The sequence below is a fragment of the Phyllostomus discolor genome, chromosome 6 (assembly GCF_004126475.2).
Source record: "Phyllostomus discolor isolate MPI-MPIP mPhyDis1 chromosome 6, mPhyDis1.pri.v3, whole genome shotgun sequence".
NCBI classification, from domain to species: domain Eukaryota; kingdom Metazoa; phylum Chordata; class Mammalia; order Chiroptera; family Phyllostomidae; genus Phyllostomus; species Phyllostomus discolor.
Window position 1 is genome coordinate 120,279,668 of NC_040908.2, and position 20,854 is coordinate 120,300,521.

The 20,854-nt window shown below is 41.5% G+C and overlaps 1 protein-coding gene across 1 annotated transcript in view; it reads left to right on the top strand.

Moving 5' to 3' along the window:
• The window catches only part of PGM2L1 (phosphoglucomutase 2 like 1), a 49,306-nt gene extending 36,264 nt beyond the window's left edge, over nucleotides 1–13,042 (top strand). The window contains exons 10-14 of the mRNA XM_028517199.2: nucleotides 1,359–1,452; nucleotides 1,767–1,896; nucleotides 2,069–2,258; nucleotides 5,694–5,827; nucleotides 7,475–13,042. Of these exons, the coding sequence (XP_028373000.1) occupies nucleotides 1,359–1,452; nucleotides 1,767–1,896; nucleotides 2,069–2,258; nucleotides 5,694–5,827; nucleotides 7,475–7,577 (651 nt within the window). The 3' untranslated portion in view covers nucleotides 7,578–13,042. The remainder of the gene's footprint in view (nucleotides 1–1,358; nucleotides 1,453–1,766; nucleotides 1,897–2,068; nucleotides 2,259–5,693; nucleotides 5,828–7,474) is intronic.
• Nucleotides 13,043–20,854: the final 7,812 nt, after the last annotated feature.

The window sequence follows — 20,854 nt, forward strand, 5'->3', positions numbered from 1 at the left end:
TGGAGACAGAGCGTATCGCATGCTCTTTCTGTTGACTCTGAAACATTCCCGGCTGAAAAGGGAACGATAGCTGTCAGATGCAAAGTCCTCAAATCTAATTACCAAACAAGGGCTTGGTGTTAAGGTAAAAGACGCTTGGTTCAGGCATATGTTGTGACAATGTTGAAAGTGCATCATTGAAGTTTTGTGGCCTTTCATTACTTAAGGGGACTAGATCACAATCTTCATAAGTATTCTTATTTTAGTGCTTTATAATAATGCTTTAAGGACAGTTTCTGAGATGCAGTGCACTTGAATCCTGCCTCTGTCTCTTGTATACAGCATAATCTTGGGCAAATTTACTGAACCTCTGATCCTGTTTCAGCAACAGAGTTTTTGTGAGCATTAAAAATGATACTGGGTTCTGGCCGCTGTGGCTCAGTTGGTTGGAGCTTTGTCCCATGGCCGAAGAGGGTGCCGTCCCTGGTCTGGGCACAGAGGTGTATGATTCCCTGCTGGGAGTGTGTGCGAGACAACCAGTCAATTCATCTGTCTTTGTGTCTCTCTCTGTCTTCCTCTCTCTCTAAAAGCAATGAAAAAAAAATATCCTTGGGTGAGAATTAAAAAAACAATAATGGCCCTGGCCGGGTAGCTCAGTTGGTTATAATATTGTCCCAATGTGCCAAGGTTGTGGGTTCAATCCCTGGTCAGGGCACATATAAGAAGCAACCAATGAATGCATAAATAAGTGGAACAACAAATCAATGTTTCTCTCTCCCTCTCCCCCACCTCCAAAAATCAATAAAATAAGTTTTAAAAAATGATAATGATATTAGCACTTGTTACACTGTTTGATAAATAGTAGATGGTCATAACATGTTACTTTGTGACTATATGCATCACCACTTGTAAATATGGGATTATATTTGGTGTAAATCACCTATTACTGTGGTTGATAAATAGTAGGTCATGGGTCCTGGCAGCATGTGTTTCCATGTACTTTATGACTATATGTTTACCACCATATAAATCTTTTTTAAGATTTTATTGATTTATTTTTAGAGAGAGGGGAAGGAAGAGAGAAAGAGAGGGCGAGAAATGTCAATGTGTGGTTGCCTCTCATGTGGCCCCCATGGGGGAGCTGGCCCGCAACCCAGGCGTGTGCCCTGACTGGGAATCGCACCAGCAACCCTTTGGTTCGCAGCCCACACTCAATCCACTGAGCCACACCAGCCAGGGCTCACTATATAAATCTTTGTGGACCAAACACCATAACAGAAGATCACTATGAGAGTGTTATATGGTGCATTTAGGGGCTTTTCTCTAATATGTATTTGTGAGAGAGTCACTTAACAAGAGTGGCCTCCTCTGCATTTCAGGAAACATTACCAGGTTTTAAATGGATTGGAAGTAGGATAAAAGACCTCCTGGAAAATGGGAAAGAAGTCCTTTTTGCATTTGAAGAGTCTATTGGTATGTAGTAAATATTAAAACATTTGAAATTTGAATGACAGCATTTTTTAAAAATGTAGTAATTCTATAGAGAGGAATTTTTGTCTTTTGGTTTTATATTCTGAGTTGTAAAAACCACAGAGCATTCACAAATGTGTAGATTCATTTCTCATCGGAGGAAAAAAAAAACAAAAACACCTAAAGGTCCCCTAAATACCTTCAGTATCAATGGGTTTCATTTGTTACTAGGCTTTTAATTCATTGCTCCCTCTGGAGAAATGTAGAACTATGGAAAGTACTGCAGGCTTACATTTTTCTCCTTTTTTAATTCTCAGGCTTTCTGTGTGGAACCGCAGTTCTGGACAAAGACGGGGTGAGTGCAGCCGTGGTTGTTGCTGAGATGGCATCTTACCTGGAAACCAGGAATGTGACACTGAATCAGCAGCTTATTAAAGTTTATGAAAAGTAAGTCCCACTGAATTTGTTTTTGAGGAATAGTCCTTTTTAAAAAGTACTAAAATTGTCTGAATAAAGGACTGCTACTTTCTACATAATTCTATAACTGGTTTCTCTGTAATATGTACTTTTCTAAAGAGTTATCTGAAATCTGATTTGAACTCTTTAAATCTTGGTGCAGGTATGGTTATCACATTTCAAAAACTTCATATTTCTTGTGTTATGATCCAACTACCATCAAAAGTATATTTGAAAGGCTTCGTAATTTTGATTCTCCAAAAGAATATCCAAAATTTTGTGGGACATTTGCTATATTGCATGTACGAGACATTACCACTGGATATGACAGCAGCCAACCTAATAAAAAATCAGTAAGTACCTTTTTAAAAATATTTTTTAAAAGGGGTTTTTAAAGTTTTTATTTTATTTTTCTTAAAGATTTCATTTATTTATTTTTAGAGAGAGGGGAAGGGAGGGAGAGAAACATCAATGTATGGTTGCCTCTCGCACACCCACTATGGGGGACCTGGCCCAGAACCCAGGCTTGTGCCCCAACTGGGAATCAAACCAGTGACCCTTTGGTTCACAGGCCAGCACTCAATCCACTGAGCCACACCAGCCAGGGCTTTTTAATAGTGTTTAATAATTCATACTATGATGAAATAGAGGAAGTTCAAGCCTATTAGTTTCTTGAAACTAAGATCCATTGCTTTTCCCCAGAGCTGTTGTAAGTTCACTCACTGGCTCTCTGACTCTGATTCTGTCTTATTACTCCCCAAGTGAATGCTACCATCTGTGGGAAATGAACAAGTAAACAGCGAGAAAAAGAATGAGAAAGGCAGGCAGAAAGAAAAAGGAAAGGAAGGGGGGAGAATGTGTGATGATGCTAGATAAATAATGTGGGGGGTTTTTAGATTCTTTTAAAATTTCTTTTTAAAGAGAAGGGAAGGGAGGAAGAACGGGATGGAGCAAAACATCAGTTGGTCGCCTCTGGCACACACCCCAACCAGGGACTGGGCCACCACCCAGGCATGTGCCCTGACGAGGAATCGAACTGGCGACCTTTTGCTTTGTAGAACAATGCCCAACTGAGTCACACTGGTCAAGATTAAATAAATAACGTTGAAAATAAAGCATTGTTGAAAATAAAATGAAATGTATAGCCTTTTAGGCTATAATTTTCAAGCTACACTTCTTTCTGGTTGTAATCTCCCTTTTCCAACTTTATTCTCTTATACCTCTTATTCCAGCCAAATAGTACCATTTATAATTTATCTCATACACACACACACACACACACACACACATATATTTTTTTAAGTTTCTCTAATTTTACTCAAACTTTTTCCTCCCTACTGTCGCAGGTCCACACCTTAGCCATTATTCAAGACTTAAGGCAAATGTCACCTCCACATGTCCTCCAGGTCCCATAAGCAGATATCTTTCTTCTGAGTTTTCATTACATGTTGTAGCTTCCTCTTGTCATTCATCACTTTCCATCTTGTGTTATCTGTGTTTCACCTGGCAGATCCATTTCTGATGTATTTACCTTTAGGCCTCTCAAATGTCCTGCCTACATGGTTGGTGCTCAGCAAATATTTAAATGCATGGATTGCTGATCATATTCAGCCTAAATGATCATTTATAACAACATCCTGGTTTTCGCTGAAGATTCTAGGGCATGATATGTTTGGGGAAGTCTGCAGCCTCCCCGGGAGAACACTACCCACACTGCCTTTGTGTATATTCATGCGGTCAGCAAATATCGGTTCCCAGTCATCAGTATTCGGTGCACGTGTGTGTGTATCTGTTTTTGTGTCTTTGTAAACTACTTGAAGAAAAGAACCAATTTTTTTCTTTTGCTTTTTATTTTTCTATTGTTGCTGTGTTTGGAGTACTTGTATTCTGGTTTTCCCTTCTTAAGTCCCTTTAAAGTGTGTATTTGTCATTCAAAGAGCTTTTCTATCTGTTCTTCACTGATGCTTATAACAATTTTGCAAGGCAGGTGGTATAGATATAGCTAATCCCCTAAGGTCATGTAGTAAGTGTCAAGGACTTCCTGAGTTCGTTCTTCTCCACACCTCAGACTGACATCCTTCTGTGGGCGCAGCAGGCATTTATCACGACCCTTCCACGCTGCAGGCACAGGCACGCTGGGGTGCTGTCGCTGCGCTCAAGAGTCCAGAGGGGAAATGAACAAGTACAGCGATTACCCTACAAACTGAAAATGCTACCATGGGGTGCAGAGGGTGCCATGGAAGGGCTTAGGAAGGGCCCCTACTCAGATTCGGGGGCTTGCGGAAGACTTTCTGGAGGACTTCTGCGAGCTGAGTTCCAGAGTCGGAGCAGGAGTTACCCAGATGTAGGAGGAACAGAGGGTGTTTTGGGCGGAGGGAACAGCAAGTACTAGGTCTGGAGGTGAGAAGGCTCATTCTCCTTTAAAGAACCACAAGTAGTTCTCTAGAGTGTGGGGTACAAGGAAGAGTGGCATGTGTGGATCAGTTAGTGTGCTGCTTTGGTAACTGAGACAAGAGAGAATGGGAGCCTGAACTTAATCATAGCAGCAGGAGTGATGGAGAGAATTGGACAAAGTTCAGGTGAGTCAAGGATAGAACAGATGGGACTTGCTCATTGATATTCTATGAGTAAAAAGTGGGGGAGGAAGTTCTCTGAGAATATGGTGGTGGCACCAACCAAGAGAGGGGTCTGAAGTGAAGGACCAGGCTCAGGACACCTGAGCAAAGGCACCACTGTCAACCCCTGTTTCTGTGCAAACCCCACAGCTCCCTTGAGATGACTTCACAGACTGATCTGTGGTCTGGGAAGAGTACCAGCATTGGTCCATATCTTTACTGTCCATAAAGCTTCATTTCTTTGTTAAAAAATTTTTCAGTAAAAAATATCTTAAATATTTTTGCACCCCAGTGAATTGTTTTGCCTATCCTCCAGGATATGTGAACTCTGTTTTGGTGACTATTACCGTATTTTGCCATGTATAGTGCACACTTTTTGCCCAAATTTTTGAGGGAAAAATAGAGTGGACGTTATGCATGGGTATAATGATTACACACCATGGGTATAGTAATCCTGTGTATAATGTGCACAAAGCCGTGGGTGCACATTGTACACAGGAGCACACTATACATGGCGAAATATGGTAATGAACTGTGAAAGGCCTTTAAAATTAGAAAGCACTTGGCAAATGTAGAGGCAGTGTAGACTTTGTTATAGGTAGACCTGGCTTGAACTTCTTGCTCTGCCACTTAGCGGATGATGACCTTGAGCAGGTCATGTGCTCTCTTTGGGCCTTGCCTATAAATTGGCAGTAATATTTAGTTTGCGGGGTTATTGTCGAGGCCCAGAGATCATCTATGTAAGGTACCGAGCTTAGTGCATGTACTATTATAATGTCCAGTAAGGGGCATATTTGTGAATTATGTAGATAACCTTCTTTTGTCTTTTACAATTCTTTAAAAATTTTTTATTTTTAATTGTGGTAAATAATTAAAAATAAAACATAAAATTACCAACTTGAGTATTTTTAAGCACACAGTTCAGCCATGTTAACTACGTTCACATGGCCGTGCAGATGCCCAGAACCTTTTCTCCGTGCTGCCCTGAAGCTCCACACCCACAAAACAACTCCTCGTTGGTCCCTCCCTTCAGCCCTTGGCAACTCCCTGTTACTTTCTGTTTCTATGAATTTGGCTACTTTAAACATCACATATAAGTGTAATGTATTCTGAAACTCTTGAAAGTGAAAAAGTCACCAGGTGTGATAAAGCTGTCGTTACCATTGTGCACAGGTGCTGCCCGTGAGTAAAAACAGCCAGATGATTACATTCACTTTTCAAAACGGCTGTGTTGCTACCCTTCGGACGAGCGGGACAGAACCGAAGATCAAGTATTATGCAGAGATGTGCGCATCGCCTGAGCAGAGGTGAGGGTCGACTTTTTAAATATCATATGTAAAAGTTTTATTAAGATCTAATTCACATACCAAAGAGTTCACTCATTAAAGTGTACGATTCAATGGTTTTTAGTGTATTCGGAGTTGTGTGGCCTCACTGCAATCACCTTTAGAACATTTTCATCCCCCCAAAAGGAAACCCCGCAGCCGTGAGCAGTCACTTCCCATTCCCCGCTCCCGGCCTGAGGCGACCACCACGCCACTATCTGCCACTGCAGCTGCGCTGCCTGTTCTGAACATTTCACAGACATGAGATTACACAGTGTGTGGCTTTTGTGACCGGCATCTTCTACTTAGCATAATGTTCTCACTGTTCGTCCATGTTGTAGCATGAATCAGCACTTTATTCCTTTCTTTTTAAAAATTGTTTTCATGGCCCAATACTATTCCACTATATGTATAAACCACATTTTTATCCATTTTTCAGGTGATAAACCTTTGGGTTATTTCCACCGTTGGGCTATTATGAATAATGGTGCTACAGAATGTTTGTGTACAAGTTTTTATGTGGACACACGTTTTCATTTCTCTTGGGTGTGTGTCTAAGAATAGAACTGTGGGGTTATAGGGTAGCTCTGTATTCAACCTTTTGAGAAACTGCCAAACAATTTTCCAAAGCAGCTGTACCATTTGGGAATTGAATTTTAAAATTCTGGTAAATGTGTAGTCCTGAAAAGGCTCTCTGAGCCTTAGTGACGAACAAAAAGAAATAATCAACAAATAGTTTGTTTATTGTGAAATATCGATTTTCTACATCTACTGTGATATGACTTAGTCTGCCCAATGTATTTCCTTTTAAGAGTATGTGAATAAGTAACTTCACTTTAATAAACATATTCAAGGGCTATTTAAATGTATTAAAAGTAGTACTTCCGATAGTGTTGTCATTGATCGGTATATTTTGGGGAAGATTTTTTTGGAATTGCCTACTAGGTACGTCATTTTGGATTTTTCTAAATCTTTGTATTTCCTTTGGGGGGAGGGGAAGAGCAGAGTTTAAAGTAAACCAAATTGGGGAATGCTGCTATATTTGGTTTAAAATAGAGGATGATTATAAAAGTAATAAAAACTGATTTGTTGGGTAGCATGTAAAATAAGTGGAGGAGTTCAAAAGAGACTTTTCTGGAAATGTTTGGAGCAGCAGCAGCAGCTCTTCAGGCGGTAACTCTGAAGGGCGCACTAGTGAGTGTACGTTTATTTTTTAAACATCTCATTCCTTCAGTCACACTCGCCTGTGCCCCCTGAAGGACGTGCCATGCCATCCCATAATATCCGCACAGGTGTCTCAGGAGGCCATTTCCTCTTGATACCTGGAATCGGTGTTCTAGGTCATTAAATCACTTCGACTGGGAGAAATCTTTGGAAGTCCTGTAACTTGTCCATGTACCCTGTGCCGAGGACCTCCTCCTGACGCAGTTCAGCTTCAGCTTCTGCGATTTCTTTTTGTGATTTTTTCCCGCTTTGGTCTTGTTTTGTTTTAAATGAGTGAATCTCTCTTTTGTTTACCAATTGTTTAAGCATTCCATCAAGTTATATGCCTACTTTAAAAGTTATAACAATTAACATTTTAAGGCTCTGAAAATCAAGACTTTTAAAACTCTTCATCTTTTTGCTTAGTGACACCACCTTACTAGAAGAGGAACTGAAGAAACTCATTGAAGCTTTGATTGAGAATTTTCTTGAGCCCAGTAAAAATGGCCTGATCTGGCGTTCTGTCTAGTGGACACGGGTCCGCCGTTCCTGGATCCTCTGTGCTGGCGGACAGACGGACGACCGGGAGCTCCGCCTGCAGAACTCGAGTTAGCCTCTCCCTCTCCTTCATCTGGCCGAGTGTCTGTTCACTTTTCTTTTCTTTCTTTTTGGCCGTCTGATTAAACAAATGGTGTAACTTTGACATGAAATGGTCTGGAGAGAAAATGATTCAAGTTTTTTCATATTCTTGAACAAAAGTATTACATTAAAAGTATTATAATAACACATTCTTCCTTTAACAGAAACAAAACAGTGCAAAAGTGAGTTTTCTTGTTCCAGTATGATTAAGTAAGCTTAGTTCCATGTTCTTGTGATTGTGTATAGCATGGATTTTTTAAATAGGCAGTTACATAATTGTAGAATTAGTTAAAGAAATTATCTCATAAAATTGGCAAGAAAACAGCACTTACTCTCAGAACACTGTGGGAAAGTGTCCATGTTACATCATAGGTATTGACTTACAAATTAGGGTATTTGAAATAAGGTAGTTAGCATTTCTAGCTCAGAACAGATGTTACAAATGTGGTTTATAGCTCTTCTGTGTCAGGTGCTGTTGGTGCAGTGTAAATTTGTTGTATGTGTTTGCAATTCCAGTGTGTGCTGAACATAAAACAATAGTGGCAACACTCCTAGAAGCTTTGTTCTTGTCAGATTTCTCAGTGCCTTCTCAGGGGATGGCGTGAGCTGAAGCAGTGTTCCTGCACTGAAGAGCATTTCATCAGTTCATTCTCAGACAGTTAAGGAAAATCTTCCAAACTATATAGGTGCTCTCCCTCTGTATTAAAAAGGTTTGCTGACTTTAAAATCTTATGAATGTATATAAAAATCTTAATAAAAGTAGGCTCCGTGTAACTGTAGTTAGGCATCTTCATGTTAGAATTAAGGGTTCAGTTATCACAGCCTTTGAGTAAAGAAAAAATCTGAGACAGGAGCTCTGAATGTACTGAAAAGCCTAACTTCTGAATTAATTTTTGTAAGTGGATTTATTCCTTTATCAGATGAAGTAATGCTAATTTTACTAAGAAATAAAACATTCAGATATTACGAAACACTAAAACTACCATCCAGTTTATCGTACTATCTTGCTGGCTTCCATAGAATCTCCGATCACAGGAGTAACTAATAAACTGGAAGGGACTGGTCGATTCTGCAGTCTTCTAAAGAGAACAGCAGAGGAGCTCTGTTCAGTCTCCTTGAAGTGCATCCTGTCGAGCGCATAGCTCGAGGGACACTTACACACACGTGGTGCAGTGAAGAGGTAACAATAACAAGGCCTTGAGCATAGTTATCTGAACAAATTGCCTGCGGATGATAACTGGTGAAAATGTATTTCCCAAAATGTTTCCTAAAAAAAATGGTGATACAAAATTTGAGCTGATTGATATACTTATTAAATCATGGTTTGGTTTGTTGTAGCTATCGGCTAACATTTGGATGAACCCACATAATCCATATATAATTTTCAAATTATTGTATTGCCACTATTGTTCATTTGTTCCTTTCTTATAGAGGGGTCTTGTGTGACTGTAGATAATAGACAGCTAGCTAGCTAAATGTAGAGCACTGTATTTCTAAATGAATGTGTTTTCAAAGGCTTTGCACTCGGAGAAATGTGTAGAATTTTTTTTGCTTTATTTGCTTTTAGGAATGTAGACTGTAATTTAGGAAATGGCCTATATCCTACAAAGTGGTATGAGCAATGCTATATGTATGGAAAATATGTATATTTGGTTTCCATGTCTTTTTTCCATTGACTGAAGGACAAAGTGGAGCTAAAATGATACAATAGCCCATTTGTAATCCCTAAAGCCATGTTATGATTGTCATTCTATTATTATAAGGAGAACAGTTTTATTGGAGAGCTTTAATATAATGTAATATCTAAGTTGTCTTAAGGCGAAAAGCTATTAAAGCTTGGATTCTTATCTCGAAAATTGAAAAATCCAAAGTTAAAATTAACAAAATTAGTGTTCCTGTAGTGTATAGATTGAGGGAATTATTTAATTCTGGCCAAGCTCTCAAGTCTGGCTGAGTGCGATATCTAACATGACCTCGATACAGTGGGTGGGACACTTGCCCGACAGGATAATTCAGGAGCCCGAGCCAACCAGGACGAACAGACGTGCTGGCCAGTGGGTCTGAGCCTGGGGCTGTGCAGTGTTTATTTTTTTCATTATGAGCAATATTATGGAAATTGGTGCATTCTCACTCAATGTGCAGATCAGAACTGGGACTCTCGAGAGCTCTGGGGCAAAGGAAAGAATTAGTGGGGCCGGATTAAAGTGTAGGCTGGAAATAAACAGTAGAAATAAGCAAACAATGGAAAGGTCAGTAAGGTGGCAGGGAAGTGCTTCTTGTCAAGGGCAAATTTATCACCCTAAAAATAGGGAATAAACTGTGGGTAAGTGGTTTACTTGTGTTTATTTGTTGTGATGATGAGTGATTAGGGAACCTTTTGTTTTCTTTTATTAGTGACCACTGAGGAGGCCAAGTGGTAAAACTCCAGAAAAAGTGCCCCTCTTACCAATTCAGTTTCGGGGATGTTGTTGTTTCTTAGGATCCTATGAGACTGGGTAGGGGATATAGCCCAAATGAAAAGGAATAACGTATAGACGGAAAAATAAAACCTCTGAGTAAAGAAAAGTAAAAAAATTAAGATTATTTAACTCTGGAGAGGAGAAAGCTCTTGAGATAATTTAATCTGAAGTTATTGAGTCATTTATTGAACGACTTAAATTAGGAAGTAATATGATAAAACTGTCTTCCGTCTCTGGCAAGGATAAAATAGGGGGGAATGAGGAACTTTAAAAAGAAAAAAGGCAGCATGTGTAGTTTAAGATTTAAAAACTTGGGCAGGAATCATTATGAAGCCTTCTTTTTGAGTTTTTTATTTTCAAGAGAATAAAAAATTTAAACAGTACAGGATATACTAAATGGCTTTTATAAATCTCTTCTAAACCTTTTTTTAAAACTCAGGTTGAGGCAAAGATGTCATAAAGATCACTGGAAGTCACATTTGAATCTCACTCCGCATCTGTAGGAATTTAGCTCACAGGAGAGGGGTTTTTTTTGTTTTTTGTTTTGTTTTGTTTTGTTTTTTTGAGTGGTAGATGCGTGAATGGGGTGAGTGAAGACCTGCTTAGGTGTTATTTTTAATTTAATCTGGTAAATTGAGACTTGAACACAGCGTTGTTCATCTTGAAGAATGTATTGCATCATAGGATATTTGAGGGGTTTGTTTTAAATATAGCCTATTGTTATGTGGATATAGTAACTTCTGTAGAGTTTTCTGAGAAATTGGATACTTTGGAATATCTTCATATAGGAACTCAAACTCCTGTTTCCTGAAAAGGTTGCTCAGCTGGAGTTTAATGGAGAAGCTGTTCTTGAGCTGCTGCTATTGGTTTTTCGTTCAGGTCTTTTCCATTGTCATTTGTGATGCTTGAAAAGTCCAAATTCAGCTTAGATACATTTAATTCCATGCCCTTTTTTCTCTACCTCCCTCTTCCCTATGTGCCCTCCCACATTTTGTTACTGTGAAATGCTCTTGCCCTATTACCTCACTGATCAGTCCTAACTGTATCCTCCAGGATGCTTTAAGCTTATTCATAAACTAAGTTGGTTTGTGGACTTTTGGGTATTTTGTTATTGTGAGAATAAGACAGTGTAAGAAGTAATTTTAAATCTATTTCATAACTTTGTGTAGTCTGTCTGGATACTATGTGTTAACTTATTATGGCCTTTTACAATTCATTTGTTTTCTAAGATTGCTCTAAAAACTGATGAGGAGAGAATCGTACTAACCCAAATGAATGATCAGTTGATCTAGCATTTTCTTTTCAGTTTCCTTGTACTTTGGGCAACCAAAGCACAAGATTTGAGGAAATATTTTTTTGTATTTGTGCCTCAGAGCATCTTACCATAGCCAGAAGGCGTCTGAGTAGAGAGAAGAGAACCCCCATTGTCTCAGTACACAGCGGGACTTCAGAGCTAGTCGGAAACAGTTAGCATTCGCCTGTGGTTGCTTTAACATGTTCATCATCCTGTGCTATCCATTAAGCCATCTTTTCTCTTTATTAATTAAAGACTATGTATTTTAAAAAGAGAACATAAAAGAATGAGTGAAGCAACCAAGATAAGGGCAAAGTGACATAGCCAAAGTTTTGCTTCTCAAAGTTTTTCCCCGGCATGACCCCAAAGCAGCATGTGTAGGGGGAGGGGCCTGAGAGCAAAGTCAGGCGCACCTGCCACTCATGCAATGTCATGTGACGTCTCAACAGTGTGAGTGAAGTTTGCGTTCTCCACAATAAGAATGTGTTGATATAAAAATGATTCCTTCAATATCCACCAAAACGGGTGCTGCCTGAAAGGAGCACCGTGTTCATCACAGGCCTCCGTTTTCTCCCCCAGCCCCTTCCAATCGCTGCAGGTCCCTGGGCGCACACACCCTGACTCCAGGGCAAGAAACAGAAACACAGAACATCACTGGGATATTTCCTGCCCTTTAGGAGCTGCCCTTTGAAAGTATGAATGCCAGTTTAAACTGACCTGAAACTGTTATGTTACCAGTGAACCTTATAATATAGCTGAGGTGTTGGCCTGTTTGTTCTCGTTAATTTGTTGGCATTCCTTGACCGAGATCCTTCTTGACTATCCGCTCCCTTTATTATGTTCTCATATCCACCACCTAGTGTAGTGGCTGGTGCAGCGTGCTTAATTGATGATAATAGTAATTAAGGGATTTTATTTTAAAGAAGCAAAACATTTAAGAACAATCAAAAATATAATTTTCTAATTCAGCTTTTAGAATAATTCTCATTACTGAAATTTAAAATAAGTAATGTTTATCAAGCACACACGCCCTTAAATATTTGGTTTCTTTGGAGAAAGAAATTTTCTATTTGGAAATTGTGTATAACGCCTAGTATTTTACACTCAAAGCGAGGTATTGGCCAAGAGGCTAACAAAGTGTCTACGAAAACTTAGCATCACTAATATAAGTGCCATTTTGAGCCTCCTAGTGCTACCTTTCAAGTGAGTCATAACTAACTCGATACCATGTGGTACATTGTTGTCCAGCGTTATGATTCAGCATATATCTTACAGGAGCCACTCAAGCAAGGATCTGCATCTATCCGTGGTGAGGCCTTCTTCTTATAGGCTAAAATAAACTCTTTGTGTACATTATTGAACATGCCAGAGAAAATGTATGGGTTAAGAATTAATTTGTTTTCCTGACTGTGCAGCAGCAATTCAAATTTGTGCCCTTGTTTTAACAGTTTCTGTCAATCTCTTCCCATTTTTCCCTAAGAAAACACCAGGGTGTATTATAAATACTGCCTGTGAGAATTTGCACTTTAAGTATTTGTGTGTGGATTTCTTGTGGTTTTAGCCAAATGAAATGTTATCAGTAATAAACAGGTCTCTTCATAAGCATGAATTTCTGTGTAATTTTTATATCTTAGACAACTGTGTAGTTCATAAAGTTTACTATCCAAACTGAATAGTTTTTGAAATGCATGCGTAGCATACTCTAGAATCTACACTGAGCCTAAATAAATATTGTAGCTCATTTTTCAGTCAGTATTTTTTTATTGGTTCATCAGAAGTCCTAGAAAAGTTTGTATTAAAGTTCTGTCCATCTTGTTTTTCTTTCTCTCTTTCAGTTGACCAATTTGTCTGTCCATCTTAGGATCTGCTAACATAATATTGTTGTTCATCGCACACAAACAAGTGGACAAATAAATTAAGTAGCACTGAGGCAGGGACATAGTCTGGCAAGTAGAACAGAGAAACTGAGACAAACAGTGAACAAACTGGCAGAGCAATTTACAGCCAGAGACAAAGGTCGCCTCCCCAGAGATAACATCTGGCCTCAGTTGTGTTTCAGCTCCAGGCCCAGAAAAGCAGCAAAACCACTTGGGTGACTCCAGAACTAACTGCAGTGACTAAAGACCCCCTGCCTTGCCACTGCCCAATCAGTGGAGACCATGCCCCTGAAAGGGCACACCTGGAGCCCTGATGAATGTGCTACTGAAACCACCCTGAGGCCTCCCCTAAGGTTCCTGCCTGCAAGAGAGAGAGAAAAACCTCAAGACAAAGAACGCAGCTCCCATGCTTTCCTTCTGGGGAGCAGCCCCCTTCCTTCTTCACTGGCAACTGTCTCCTAAACTCTAGCAGGGGCATCCCACCTTTTGGCCTCTCTGGGCCACATTGAAAGAAGAAAAGTTGTTTTGGGCCACACATTGAATATACAAACACTAATGAAAACTGATGAACAAAAAAAGGTCTTAAGTAAATTTACGATTTTGTGTTGGGCTGCATTCATAGCCATCCTGGGCGGCCTGTGGGGTGGACACCCCTGCAAGGCAATGGGTGGCTGGGAGCTTATATCCCAGGTTAACGCCCTGAACTTGTTCCCAAGGCCAGCCTTTTCTCTGACTTCTCAGGGAGCTAAGGCGGCCCACCCTAGGCTCTCTTGTTGCTTCTTCCACACTGAGCCCTTCCTTGTTCTACTGTCCCCAGCTTTACTAAACGTACCCTCCCAGTCAGCGGACTCGTGTTGTGAAATCTTTCCTGTATGAAATCAAGAGCCCAGACACTGCAGCTGGCCCTAAAGGCAGATGCACTCAGGGCCAGACCCTGTCCAGTAACAGTATTATGTGTCTCCGTGGTCTCCATGAGTGTAGCTTTTTCACTACTTTAATGCTGCCTAGAACAGTGCATGGCAACAGAGCAGGTGCCTAGTAAATATTGAATGAATGAGTTCATGTTTCTGCCTGCAGAAGAAAAACACTCACTTCCTGATTCTGCATATGCACAAAGTTGCACGTGAGAAGCATGCGGTAGTGATAGCACCAGCTCCAGAGCTTTATAAACCCATTAGTCCACAGGTCATCCAGGCATTACCTACTTCTTGCTGCCTCAGCATCATCCCTACCCATGTCCTTTTCTTAGTGCCTTTGTATCCTGGTTCAAAACCGCCGAGTCATCTTTGATTCCTGCTGCCACTGGGTGTGCTGCTATTTGACAAGGTCCTTACAGTCTCTGAGGCCACTGGCCTGAGGCGCATCTAAACAGAGACCAGGAAGCTAACTCACCAAAAATAAAAGAACTTTTATGACTCCCAAAGGAAAAGAGGAGATGTGCGCACAAATGGGGATGTCTTGGAGGAGGGATCACAACAAAACTTTTTTTATTCGCCATTCTCCCTTCCCTCCCTAAATTAGCACTTCCTCATTTATTTTAGTGATGGGATCATTCTCCTGCTTGTCTTTATTTCCCTCTCTTTTCCTCTGGTTCTGATCATTAAATATTCCAGCCTTGCGTGTAATTTGCTTTAAATTAGCCTTTGACCTTTATCCCTGTGCTTCATTCATGCATTTTATAAATATTTATTGGCTTGGAAATGCACAGGTACCAAGGGTACTCCAAAGGGCTAGTAAGTAGGAAAACAGACACAGCAAACATGGCATTGTTGGAACAGCCTGTCCAAGACAGCTTTCTCCCTGCCCCTGCGCCACCAGGTAAATCACCTTTGTTCCTCCAGACTTTGGATTCAGAGTACCTGGAGGGAAGGCCCAGTTGGCTGGTCTGGTGTCACCTGCCTGCCTCGGAGCTGGAGCTAGAGGCTGATAGTGAAGGACATCCTGGATGGCAGTGGGAGGTGGGCCACTGCAGTTACCCTGGCAGCAAGGCATGGAGAGAATTAACTTACCAACTGGAAGTTATGTGCAGACAGGGTGGCACACATCTAATGGGGGATTCAAATGTTGGAAAAAATTTAGTCTACCTCCAGCAGCATCTACCCTTCAGTTGCACTTGGAAACTCAGTGTTACACAAAGGTCCATTTTCTTTTCACTAAAAAACAAAACAAAACAAAAAAACCTTCAGTCTAAATATGCGTAATTCAGCTACTGTTCCTTGTATGGCCAGTTTTTGGTCCCCCTCACCTTTCTGATCACCCTATGCACAGTTTTCAAGGAGCTGATCCAGAATTAATATGATATCCTAGAAATGGGGGCGCTAGCCCACCCAGAGTAGTGAAAGGTGGGACTTCCACCTGTCATGAGGGTAGCACAACAAACATAGCATGGAGGGGACTCTGCCTGCAGCTCTCTCCTTGACACCTCTCTGCTTTGCAGACAACTCCTGTAACCCTCAACTCAAGCATCATCCCTTCCAAAAAGCCTTTCCTGCCTGACCCCCAACCCCACCACACCGAACAAGTGTTACCAACAAGTTTGGGTTCTTGTCTCCTGATATAAAAGAATTTAGACCAGGGTCACTGATAAAGGAGAAGGCAGATTTATTATGGCTCTGCAGAGGGCGAGGACACCAAGATAGGGCCCCAGGTTCTGCACCCCAAATGTGGAGCTTAGGGGTTTTTATGGCTTGGGAACACGGAAGTTGCTGGGGTTAATGAGTCAGGGTGTAGTTTAGCAGGCTTCTCTTTTTCTGGAACACTGATGTCTGGGTCAACACCAACAAAGTGAAGTGTTCTGGGATTGTGCAGCACTTATTACGAGCTGCAGAAAGGGACTCTGCCCACCAGGTATTGAGTTTGTCTCTGGGGTTTGTGGCTTGGTTTTCAATCTGAAAAGCTAACTTAGAAGAAGTCGGGGTAGTTCCTGGACCCCCGTTTCAAACGCCCAATTAATGACTGCCACGGTTCCGTCAGGGCTCCCCTGGATGGAGCAGTGTGTTCTGGTAGGGCGTGACTCAGTGTGCAATCCAGGGGAACATTCTATTCTAAGTGTTTCACAAGCAGGGCAGGGGTCCCGCACTCTGTGCTGCCATAGCTCCCTTTGCTGACCTCTGTCACAGCCCTTCCCTCGCAGTGAGGATGTGGTCTGTGTGTGGGACTCAGCCAGGCAGCGGTGAGCTAGCTCCCAGGGCTGGAATCGGCGGCTCTGTGCAGCAGTACCCACAGGGCCCCAAACCAAGGCAAGCAGGTAATAAGCCCTCAGAAAAAAGGGTTCAACTGAAGTGAACTGAATTGGAATTTGAGCTGATTTTTGAAAGGCAAGTAGGCTGTGAATTAGCAAAGGGGAGGAGGCATACACGGTATATGAATAAATTCAACACAAAGCAAAGGAAATATATGAGTGAAAACTGGGAAGCAGGAGTACTTGAGACTGGCTAGAGGGCTTCCAGCCGGAGGTGGGCCGCAGCCAAGTCAGAAGCTGAGGGGTGTGGGGGTGTGTGTGTGGCGGGGTGTGGGGGGGGATGTGGGCAGGGCAGCACTGACCTGAGGCTAAATAAGGAAAGTGGGAGTGGAGGGGAGTTAGAGGTTTATTCCCATCTGGGCAAGGAGCAAGAGCTGAATTTGTGTAATGTGATATAAGATGTGAGGGATAAAATACTTTTATACCTCACCCAGGGAAAGAAATGCAAGTTTACCGATACATTCTAAACTCCATGTGTGCCCCTCCTAGCCAAGCATTTATTTATCACCTGAACTATGTACAGCAGCTTCCTAACTGGCCTTTCTACCTCTGGTCTTGTCTCCTCCACTCAGTTCTTCCCATAGGCAGAATGATCTTTAAAGAACAAAATCTAAAAATCTAATCTAATTATTCCTCTGCTTAAACCCTCCCAACTGCTGCCCTGGGTGCTGTGGGCAACCAATCAGTGCTTTTCTCTCACATAGATGTCTCTCTCTCCCTCTCTCTCTCTCTCTCTCTCTCTCTCTCTCAGTCCTGAAAGGACAAAGCCAGTGCCATTTGCTTTGTGGCACCCTTTGCTGAGCAGGCCTATGACCTTGTTAAACACACTGCCATTTCACTCTTCTGAGCCTCTGTTCCCAAGACTGGAAACCACTGGAAGCAAGAACAGAACTAACCTTTCCTACAGCCATGGGAGGAAGACAAAATTGGAACAAACTGCAGCCCCTGTTACGATGTCCCAGCAGCCCCGGGGCCTCCCCCCCCCCCCCCCCCCCGCCCCCGACACACCTTTTTAATCCAATTATAATCCAGTAAAAGCTCAAAGCCCCCACCCCTCACTGCTGGCGTTTCTCCCTACACTGTGCCCCTCTCCTTTCTTGGAGAATCAATAAAAACTTTACCCTCTACACTTTCTTCTCTTTGTGATTCCTTCCACAGCCTGCCTCACCGACCACCCTAACACCTTCCTCTCTCCCTTCCTTCCTCTGTGAAGTCCTGGGAAAAGTGCCCCGGGGGTAAGGATTAAAAAAAAAAACAGTTCAGTTGCTAAACTGTCTGACACAATTTGAAGTTGCAACAGAAGAGAACACTATTCTGCTGCTCTTTCCTCTGCCAGACAAGCTGTTATATAGACTTAGTGTTAAGTAAATAAAAAATAAAGCTGTTCGGTTGCTCCGCATTGACCTTAGGATAAAAGCTGAACTCTATTTGGCTCCTGTTTACATTTTATGACTCATTTCCCCCCACCTGTCCCGTAATGTGTCATGGCTTTTCTCAAAACTGATCATTGGGTTCTAGCCAAAGAAGGTGGCTTCCACAGTTTCCCGAACCTCCTCCTGCCTGGCACACCTAACTGTTGTTGGCCATCTGCTTGTCTGTCTCCACTACTTGACTGTGAGGGCTCTCAGGGCTGGGACCATCTGGCCCCTCTGCTGTGTTCCTGGGTGCCAAGCACAGCACCCAGCATCATGGGTGCTCACTAATGGTTGATGAATGCACGCACAAATAAAGGCTAGGCCCTGGAGATAGAGAGAACCTCCACAAAAAGCCCCTAGTCTTGGTGGAGAACAGATACATGCACTGACAAATTAATCTCTCTGCTAAGCAAGCAGCAAATATGTGGCAAGAACGGTAGATTTCTGAAGCTCCACCAGGGGGAACTATGGGAATGCCTCAGATTTCTTCTACAAACACTCTCTCGGAAGGACCCTTCCTACTTTGAACCGAAATGTGATTTTGAAACGTGGTGGTTATTTTTGTGTGTGTTCTAATAAACCCCCTATTTAGTGCACTCGAGAGAGCTGTAGGCGAGCCATCCATGAATGTGAAGGACTGAAATATCTCCTGTTGGTGTTCACTTCAGACCTGCCGTGGTTCTTCAACTAAAATCATCTTCAAATTGGCATCAAGAGCTTTCAAAAACATGATTTAATTTATCTTCCACATCAACTGTTGGGAGCCAGAATAAGGACTGTTATTATTATTTTCATCTTAAAGATGGCAACACCAAGGGTCAAAGAGGTGAAGTAATTTTCCCAAGGATCGCAGTTGGCAAATACCAAAGCCAGGACTTGACTCAGTCTTCCAAATTCAAATATATTCATTCACTAGAAGTGTATTGAGTTCCAGGCTCTGTAAAAGATGATAGAGATACAATGACATACTCTCTAAATTTAGAAGCAATGACCATCAAAGCTGGAGGGAACTTTGGAATAAAAACTAACAGTGTTCTTAATTTAGACATGCTTAAGAATTACCTCAAGAGCCTGTTAAAATGCATATTCCTGGACCTTGCCCCCCCCCCCCCCGCCCTTCCCTATAGCTGGATTCAATGAGTCCGGCTGAGGCTCTTGAATCTGAATTTTTCATAAGAACATCCATCTTCCCTCCATGAGTCTGGGACTGATGGACTGTGGACCACACTTTTAGGAACATTGGTCCATAGGTTGATTCCTTCCATGATATAGAGGAGAAAACCGAAGAGAAGTGAATGGAAATGAGTCCCACAGAAACTGTCCTTGAACGTGACCCAGGAACCGATAACGAGCAACCTGAGGGAAAGATGCAGCGGAAAAAGCACTCAACTGCGAGCTGGAGGCCCTGCGCTCAGTGTTTACCACTCTGCACAGCATTACTTAACTTCAGAGCTCAACAGTTTTCTCAATGGTAAATGCAGAAGAAAAATGCATCCCTCGTAGGCTAATTCTGAGGGAAAGACAACAGATTGTATAAAAGATTTGGCAGAGGACTGGCACATAGAAGGCCCTTCATAAAGACTTTGATGGGATAGTTTTAAATGCTCTTTCTGCTCCATTATTCTGCTTTTGTAAATGAGTGCTACAATTGCCAGGCGTTCTGCTAGTCAGTCCTGTCAGTATGAAACTTGTGATCTAGTAGAACAGATAGTCATTAATTATAGAAGGAATTATAACTGTAATAAATGCTACCAAGAGAAGGATATGGGGTGTTTTGAATAATGTGGGGATTCAAACCTAGTCTGCAGACAAAAGTCCTTGAGGAAATGACTCAAAGGGTGAGTAGGAGTTAGTCAGAAACTACACATGAATCCGGACAGAGCTTGGGAGGAACAGGAAATGAAAAGGCCAAGGGCCAGCAGGGCTGGTGTGGTGTGAACCGGGGAGACTCCTTTACACGAAGCCAGGTATGTTTATTATTTCTGGAAAAGCTTCTTTTTCTTGCCTTTATAGTTATTTGAAAATCTTGATCCTTTCTTTGGCTCTTTTTATTTCTACTTTAATTTTCCTTATGTTTGTGCCTGAAAAGCCTAGTAATAATAGTAACATTTTTTCAGAGCTATTATATATATTTTTTGGTTTTTGACATTCAGAAATAATGATTGTCTGATAATACAGGTCAAACAATAAGCAAAAAAAAAAAAAACCCTGATAAATACCAAAAAGAAACATAAGCTGAGCCCTCACAAACTTAGAAAAATTTTTCAAGCCATGCTTGGAAAATATTTATTCTATTGTCACATAATTATTTGTACTTGTTGCATAATTTAGTTAAATTTCAGTTTGGTTTTAATTAAAGTTGGAGTCCTGTTGTTACATAGAGTGATGTATAACATTCCTCTCTGATGCAGAATTAAAACAAAATAATAAAATGTAGGAAGTTCTTATTGTGGTAAGATATCTTACCACTGATTGAAGCTCTCAAACTTGATCAGAATGCATAGAGCAGGCATTTAAGCAGTCTCAAAAGTAAGTGATAGCCCTGGCTGATGTGGCTCACTTGGGTGGAGCCTTGTCCCATAAAACGAAAGGTTGCAGGTCCGATTCAGGTCAGGGCACACACCTCAGTTGCAGGTTCGGTCTCTGCTTGGGACGCAGACTCTGCTGTCCCCAGTTGAGATGCGTTTGAGGGGCAACCAATCTCTTGTTTCTCTCGCACTGATGCTTCTCTCTCTTTCCCTCTCCCTCCCTTCCTCTCTTTCTAAAATCAATAAGCATGTCAGCAGGTGAGGATTAAAAAATAAAAAAGTAAGTGATAGAAGGTAGACTAGAGGGAAAGGCCAGCATGTGGAGCACCACTAAATTGGCAGTGAGTTTCTCC